Genomic DNA, 9,193 nt, shown 5'->3' on the forward strand with positions numbered 1-9,193 from the left:
TGATCGAGTTGACGGTCATAAAGGCCCTTGCATACCCAGAAGATACACACAGGCATATAAGACCCGAGGCCGTTTTCCCTAGCTTCTACTAATGCCATGTCATATCTGATTCTATCGCTCTAAAAAGCCGCTCTCACGTTTATGTATACAGGCGATGAAACAGATCTTGATGCGGATCGTCCACAAAGTAACCTCTGTGAAAAAGAAAAAATAATGCTGCAAGATATCCATCTTGCAGCATATTGACGAAACGGATATCAATAACCTTTGCACGAAATATTTCGTGCGTTTAGTTGTGACAGCTGTTGATTGACGAACTGGATTTATGTTGAGATATGTCGTTTAACTGTCACTACGGGTCACATTTGTTTGCCCCGGCGGCCTTCATAGCAGTAGCGTTCATACCCCAGACAGATGTTGAAGGATGATCTCCTATAGGACAATCGATTAAACTGCAAATTTGTAGTCTACAACATTGTTTGTTAAGCGGACAATATTGGCAACTCATTTGTAGGCGTAGCATATGAACGTAATGCTATTTCACAAGTAATAGTTACTACTATTATTTATCGCTTCAAGCTATTTTTATGAATAGATAAATGCTCGTGCATTTTACCTCTCGGAAACTTAGCCTCGAAGAAAACGAGTTATAATAGTTTCTATTTATACAAAAACCGAATGGGTCTGGGCAGTGATCGGCAAGTGAAGACCCTGTCGTGTGAGGTCAGACGAAGGACCCACTTCGCTCATGTGTGTTCGTTGTTGTTAACTTAGTAATACGACAATAATAAAATAATAACGAAATAATAAAATAATCTGCCGCTGTCGTAAGCGATATGATTACATCAAGGCACCTTTTGTATGTGTTCGACGCGTTTATAGCCATAGATTAGCAGCCATGAGGGAGATGATCCCCATAAGCTGCTGTCTTGTTTCGAAATACTCTTTTTTGGTTAGAAAAGATTTTTCAATAGAGATTGTCCGTCTCCTTTTATGCTTGTATGCATTTTAATGAAGTTTTCGCGAACCGTTTATTAGATACAGTAGAATACCTACTCGTACTACTTACCGATTGGCGATCACGGCCAGCTAAGCAATTTTATGACAATTTCTTCCATCTGATCACAACGAACCCCCTTCAAGAATAAACAGAATAACCCGAAGTTCTAATGCGATACGGATCTATCCAGCACCGCTTGTGACATGGCGGAGCGATACCGGGGCTGCCTGGCGGTCGAGTTAGAATCAGCGATCCATTAAACCTCACAGTAGGCTTCTTGTGGGCTAGCCAGTCGAGTTGTCTAAACAAGAAGCTCGAAAATACAAATTCATATGCCAGGGTTTTTTCTTATGTAGTGAACAGTTGGAATTCATTTAAGGCAAAAACTCAGTTCACAGTATACGAGTGGCATTTACAGAAGAATGGCATCTGTCCGGAGCATCCACTGATTGCCAGGGCGGCAATGGCTTACCCAGATAATAAAACTGATTCTGAAATCTAACAAAAGCGCTGGTACAAATCCAACTATAATTACATGCCAAAAAAATGCCACAAAGCAATTGACTTCTTGTGCTTACGCCTCTACCAATCTAAACACACACTAAGTGACATCGTTTTAAGATTATATGTATATATATATACACTATATATATGTATATATAGAGAAAGCAAGCCGATATATGAGTACTTAAATCAGAGCTGTTTATTAAAGTAACTTGCTGTTCGACTTGTGATCTAAAGTGCCGTACCCTACTAAATTGTCTCAAAAAGTTATTTCAAGAAAAAGTAGGCTAACGGTTAAATTAGGCCTCTAGCCCTACGTTTTTCTTACCGAAAAGCAAATTCCCTTTTTAGTTAGGAGTTCACGTTTGTTCTGTCTCTCTGTTACTCTTATGTCTTAATATACATCGGGTATAAGTAAGCCTTTTGACGTGCTTACGGTATCTGGTAACGTATGTCTGGTTGGAATGAATTTGACAACTGGAAGTTACACATACTTGATTTGTGATATACTCGTCTTCCAGTATAGACTTGTAAATACCCTACTATTTAGTAATATTACTGTTCTTTTGCATGAATAAAACTCACAAAAAATGAGGTATCTACGGAGCTGGCAGGACACGCTGAGATTAAGTTAGGCGACGATTGTTAACACGAAACAAACTCAGGTCGTTGTCGTCCAGATTAAAATGATTCATCCGTGTAAATGCGTGTGTAATTTTGTTTATCTGAACGTATTGTTACGCGTCAAGCCATAAAGACTAAGCGAAATGTTTCCGCGTGACACCCAAGATCTGGAGTTCTTTACTCCGAAACACAATCTCATATATGAACACAAAACCGAAATAATAAATGAAATGTCAAATTGTACCTCCTATTACAGCAGATACTATATTTTTGAAAATTCACAAACGGTGACTAACCTAGTAGGTCAGTACTGCTTTAGATATGACCAATAAACTGTTTATCACACAACGCAATGATGAGTCATAGACGAACAGTACGCGCATGAACGATAACACCTTAGTAAGCTGTGCTCAATTATAGTTCCATCCTATTACATCATCTCAGTTTTAACATATATTGTATTTTTAACTAATACGTCCTTTTTCGATTGTTTGCTACATGATATCATTTTCAGAATGAAGCTGGCTCGCGCGGCCAAGACGCTCCTTTCGAGTGTCACGCGGGTCCTGCTACTTGCGGACACGGTCGTGGTGAAGCAACTGTTAGGTCCAAACAAGGAACACCAGTCGGCTGGGTTGCACCAACATCAGGCTCCTCTTGGCCTGCAGATGCAGATACAGGCCAGCGGGATCCACCATCTCCAGGGTCGCCCTGGCAATCCAGGCAGCCTCAACGAACTCAATATCAACACCAGCGCGCTAGATGCGCTAAACGGCGCGGCGCTGACGGATGTGGGGGCGCTATTGCCGCTGAGTCCTCATGACCCCCTGCAGAGCGTCACCAACTTCATCGACTTTGTCAAAGCGTTTAGCCAATTCGGTGCCGACATGATGGAGCTCATACAAGTCATCTCTGACCGACAGGCAGTATGTTGCATAAACACGTCACTTTCATTTGTTATCCTTTGTTCGAATTATTATGCAGAAATAGAGTAACGAAGGATATAAGAATTCTTAACACGTAAAAATAAATTCGCTCTTAAAAAAGGGTAGACAAACACTTTCAAGCGCAAGCTATGTAATCTGGATATGTCGGCAGATGCCAAAGTAGTGCCTTAAAAAGCATAGTGAAGTATGTTAATTCAGAAAAAAAAACTCAATATACAACAAAATGCGATATTCAATGACGCAACACATGCCATTGATTATGTCATACAAAATGAGCTTGAGTATGACGATACCTCAAAGTTTGGCGCGTCAGTCCCTTAGGGATCACTGGAGCTCTGTAAACAAGCTACAACACCCAATGGAAGCATAGAGCTTCGACATTTATTTCACCAAAATTTAAATGCTATCACAGGTTTTAAGGTCAGTATGTCAAGTCTTCTCTGCGACTCTTACGTTTAATATAAGATCTATGGAAAAAGCATTGGCTTGTTTGTACATGGAACAATATATTTTTGAGTATAATTGGTTGAAGAAATTGAAGAACATGTGCCATCTCAATGTAATGCGAAGACACGCAGCAGCAGTAGATGAACATAACCCATTTCTTCTTCTTCTCCTCAACTGGATTAATGCAAAAATCGTTGTTTATTAGGACGTAACATTTAGAAGATTTACAGTACCCTATTTATATCGCTAAGCTTTTGTCTTAATCCACTAATAGCGGTGGTTAGGTCGCCCTATGCGTCTATTAGATCCTTATATTGATAACGAAACGTATTGTAAAAACTGCCCAATTTTCCCTTATAAATGACTGTAATACAGGTGTTGTTAATATATTATATGGAGTAGAGTCGCGTGTTAATATCATCTGAAGTAGTTGATGAAAAGAAAACCTTTTGAACACGCTCCTGTATGCCATAATGTTTTTGCACAAATGAAAGACGTCAACCTTTACAGCTTTCTCCCTTAACAACACTTAGCTAATATCTTCATTTCTTTAAGTAATACATGGGCGATTTTTAACACAAAAACATGTCAATAACAGCATCGTTCTCAGACATAACAAGAAATTAAATTGCGCGTTCACGATTACGGTGTGATTTTATAACACAATGTCTGTATAACACTGTTTCTATTGCGGCCACTACTGTTTACATTTCGTTGTTTTTACGAGCCAAGACGATACCAGACCTCATCAACTCAACAAGCTGAGACTGAAATCATGATTAAGATGCTCAATTCGAAGATTAGCTGGCAGTAGTTAAATGACGAAATATAGATTATGGGCAGAAAATTCTAGGACATAGACTTGCATGAACCCTAGCCAAAATTAATTTAAAAGAAAGGACATTTGGCAAGGATGCGTAGCCGATAGGCATCTAGTCGAAACATTTATTCAAAGTTACCAATTTGCATAAACGATGTCCTCTTACCATCAGTTTGAGTCCCTGCTTGGCACTTGACCAAAATGTCGGACAGTCATCACTGATAAGTTCATTTGTTGCGATGTTTGTTTGGGACAGTATAACATAACGATACGATAAGTTAGAGGGAAGTCCTCAATGAAAAGCGAATTTCGTTTGGCCAACGAAGTCAGGCCATTTCAAACAGTGCTTAAAATAGACATTGGGATCCCACGGATTCGCCCTTTACCTTGTAGCTGTTCAGAAAACTATCTCAGTGTTCACGATTTCTAGAACGAGCCCCGACATAGCTCCTAGATACCCACTATCGCTGCGTAATTACCTACAGGCATTTACCTGCTACCTAAATGTTAGTGGTACTGACCCGCGCTAGTAATCACGTTGGCGGATACTTGGGAACAGGCTGTACAAAAAACGATGTGTCTGAGCCGAAAGATGGTAGACCAAGAAAAGTTGTTCGATAGGCAGCAGTAACGGTCTAGTCGATCGATGTTCTATCCAGCCCAGTCACTTTCAGTCACCGGACACACGAAGATTTTTGAATGCATTATCTACGGAATCTATCTGACGATCCTCAACCGCCTCCACCCGCTCGTAAGTGCCTAAAAGGCGAAAGAAGGTTCGTTAATTCTGAATATTCCTTGTCAGATAGGCCGTAAGAAAATCCATTGTAACACTTAGCCGTATGTGGGAAGTAACGGAAAGGGCAAGGAATTATCGTGATGAGCACCTGACATAAATAAATAAAGGTGAAAAGCGCGTGATGTACGAAGGCGGGTAATAATATCGAATGTAGAGGGTGTATATATAATGTCCGTATCTGTAATGCGTTCTTAGTGTTCATGAAGTACCCTTTTAATTTCAATATGGCACCCACTATGGGTAATGTAAAAGACACTATAACAACGATATACAGATCGGAGCGACTACAAGGCCTCTCGCCTTCACTAGATGTGAGACGTTTTCAGCCGATCGTTTACTGTACAGGTGGTGTGATTAGTTGTGCGGTGAGTCAGTAACCCTCGATTATGGATCTATGCAGAGGTCTTTTGCTTTCAGCAGAGACTCATCGTTGGGCCGTGCTGGTCTCGATGAAGAAGGCACCACTTAGTCCTAATGTAGTAAGGCGTAATTCTGCTGTCATAAGATCAGGAGGGATCACTTAAGAAAATGATGTGAACTCTGGCAATCTTGCGTTTGTCAAGATCGAATGGGAGCTGAGCATGCTTCAACCAATACATTTTTTTGTACACAGAAAGATCAGAAAATTAATTATTAATAACTTCTGTTTTTCATTATCTAGGCCGAAGCGAAAACTGTCGAATAAGCCTTTTGATAGCCTGATGCGAATAAGCATTACTAGCGTATGTATTGTACAAAAAGGTTCATTACCAAGGCAATACTGAGGATCAACACGAGACAAACACTACTAAAATGTTTAGAGCATCCAGGCTTTTAGTAATTACGCCGTCGAGAGTATAGCATCATATCCATCAATGTGATTATATGCTGTTGAGACCAGTTCATTACCGTTTTTAATTTCCCTCTCTTTATATATACACATAGTGGAAGATTCAAAACTGGGCAAGCTGTTTATCGTAGGATTTACGAAAAAAAAAAATAGTTCTATCTAAAATAAGACAACAAATACAATATCGCATTTTCAGGATTCGAGTGAAGATTACCTATTGTGCAATGTCTTGACGCGAGACAAACCTATACTAAGATTAAAAACTTTGTTGGCTAGAATGAATGGTCTGCGTTATCAGCTTCTGAAAGTCCGAGGAAGGCTTTTATAAGGCACATCGAAAGGTTTTCGATGAAGCTTAGGTTTATAAAGCTCCATGATTTATCAGAATGGCTTAAAATGCCATTTTTAGAATCCCAAGTCTTCGACACGGAAATTAACGGGCGTTTTGTAAAAAAGAAAATGTCAGTTACCACTTGAGTCGTTTGCGTAAACTTCAGCGGTTAGTTTTTTTTTTGAGATTTTTAAAATATTTCTGCTGTTTTGAGTCCTTTTATTTTAGGATTTTCGGCCTGGTATTAGCTTCAAAGTAGACTCACTTTAATTTTTTTTACATTCATGTTGTATTTTAGCAAAACTTCCGTGTGTTTATATCGACTAATATCAGTTTATAATATAGTCACTGCTAGAACGTTTATTGCGAATTAAAAATAGACAATTTGAAAACGAAGTCTCGAATTTAAGCTGAAATCGGGGTGCATAGCAGTTATATTGGACAAACGTGAGCTTCAGTACTGATACTTCTAGCAATATATATATGTACACATATGCACTAGTCCCCTGTTTATGTGCACGAGGAGCTCACCCATGTACAAGAAATTTTAGCGGTGAACTTTGTAGCAGCGTTAGGTCGTTCTAATATTAATCTTGTATACATACTAATATACACTATAGATTGGTTATGTGTAGATATGGAAAAGTTTAACCATGAGTCGTTTTTGATACTGTATCTAAATTTAAAAAAAAATCAGTTGGAGTATCTTTACTTTCTTTTTTTCTATCTATCTGCAGTATCAGGATTAAGTCATAAGGAAAAGTCTAAAGATAACACCTTTCGTATATATATAACCAATCTATAATATGTTATAACACTGTTAAAGTTTCTTCATGTGTATGAGCTCTTTGTGCGCGTGAATTGCGGTTGCCCAAAAGGAGTAAGGTCGCCCGGTGTTTAACCGCTGTTGCTGGATCGCCGCTAGGAAATTCGATTAGTTCTCCAAGGCAAAACACCACCCGATACACCACACTGCCGTATATCCATAACGTCATTTGTATGACCACTTCTTAGGTCAAGCCTGCGGCTCAGGTCGGGTCTTCCTCAGCTGGGCGGTTCTCTGTGCATTGACACATGTGCAAACATCTGTATCAACAAAGATATAGCAGCATACATCATATTAGTTGTCCGCCCCCTGGTGGTACGTGATGGCTTGCATTGTGGATAGCAATGTTTAACGCAGCGCCTGATGCGCATACTCCCATTGTGCTTAGCCCGCATTAGCATTATGTGGCGAAAAATTTGTAATGAAAACTCTTTTCTGAGTTTCCCATCGTCTGATCAATACCAGGCCTTGCGCTAAACGTCAACTATGTTACAACGTATCGGTGACAACACCGCGGCGTCGCTTTCTTACCAGGCATAAGGCAGCTCTGTTTCAAAAGGCCTCACCCTTCTCGCCTCCACCGTCTATCCTCCCTTAGTACTTCTTAGTTCGCTCATGGTGAAAACAATATCTTGAAAAGCCTTTTTTTCCACACCAACGAAAACTATATTAGAAGTGGAAATAGTAAAATTATTGTATCCCGTCGCTCTCACCTTTCTTTTTATTTTTCCTTCTATTTAGGCTTAGGTAAGGTAATGTCAGTCGGTCATATAGCGTGTACTAGATTTTGTAGAATACATCAAACTCCAAGAATACAAACAAAAAGTCTTTTGTCAATGTCATGTTTTTCCATTTGGAAAAAATTTCCTCTGTGCTTGAAAAACGATACTACTCAATGATATCCATAATCCGTGACTCAGATTGCGGTCGTACAAGTACCCGGTGCTCGGGTATTCCCGAATTAGAAGTATTATATTAATATACGCATACATCTGAAGGACACGCGGTTATAAGGTGATCTACATTTTTTTGCAGTTCCCTCTATTTAGGTCCAGGCAATCCTTCCTATTCCTTATAAGCGACTTGAAGTTGATATATGGTCGTCCTCCGCCTGCCGCTCCACTACCCAGCTTCGCCCGTCCTGATTTTGGTTGTGTGTCCTACAATTTTCGAACTGTCAGCTTCATACACTCCGCATCTCTTTTTGCTTTTTGCTCCACTTAGTTGAACTATTCCGATAATTTGTAACGTCGCCACGTGTTCTGTTGTTCAGGCCATCTCAGGTCAGTCGGTCGGTAGGCAACATAAATTGAACGGTCACATCATCTTATTTTCTGCAAACGCTGTTCGGTTACGTCGGCACCATCGATGTTGCTACTGCACGTAAAGGCGGTAATGAAATTTCTAACTGGTGCTTTGACGAGTCGCCCAGCTCTACAGTTGTCCGGACTCTCCTAGACAGCAGTTTCTCTGGCAGTCCTTTGCTTCCGTGCGATTTCGTATTCTGTTCTTCTTGTCCTACGCATTCCGGACGTGGTACCAGCACAATCAGCGTAGGCAGGTTCAGACGTGAACGCAGTGATACAGTAGGGCTCCAACCTAAACTCTCATATGCTCTTATATTGCTTGCAACAGTCAGCAGCGTATCAGTCACAGAATACGTCTACACTTCCACAGGCCGACTCATATGGCCTCGGGGGGAGCCATCCCAGTTCGAGGCAGACCTGTAACTCACCACTGTGACCATCGATTATGGCTGCAGATAAACGGAAACGATTGCAAACAATTCGGGCCGGGACCGAAATGTATAATGGAGATATTCGGCTTATGGGTGGATGGTTCAGTAGTGACTTAGGAAAAAGCGGGAATAAGTGGGTGTGATCACCGGAAGTAGAAATTATCACCGGAAATTAGACTAAACGCACCGAGTCCAGTTTCGGTTGACTTCGCATCAAATGCAGAGCGTCGCCTTCGCACTTACCATATACTATTATGGTATAGGTTGTTCCGCCTGACTTCATAGTCATGATCTGTGCAGGCGGCCACCCTTATCTGCACACAAAAAT

The 9,193-nt window shown here is 40.5% G+C and overlaps 1 protein-coding gene across 2 annotated transcripts in view; it reads left to right on the top strand.

The window, feature by feature from the left end:
* alpha-Catr (alpha-catenin related) overlaps positions 1-9,193 on the top strand; it is a 101,243-nt gene that overhangs the window by 65,174 nt on the left and 26,876 nt on the right. For both annotated transcript variants that reach the window (XM_086969578.1, XM_022837977.2), the window contains one exon: positions 2,643-3,054. In XM_086969578.1, the coding sequence (XP_086825704.1) occupies positions 2,643-3,054 (412 nt within the window). The remainder of the gene's footprint in view (positions 1-2,642; positions 3,055-9,193) is intronic.

This window comes from Varroa jacobsoni, unplaced genomic scaffold, assembly GCF_002532875.2.
Source record: "Varroa jacobsoni isolate VJ856 unplaced genomic scaffold, vjacob_1.0 scaffold_75, whole genome shotgun sequence".
NCBI classification, from domain to species: Eukaryota; Metazoa; Arthropoda; class Arachnida; order Mesostigmata; family Varroidae; genus Varroa; species Varroa jacobsoni.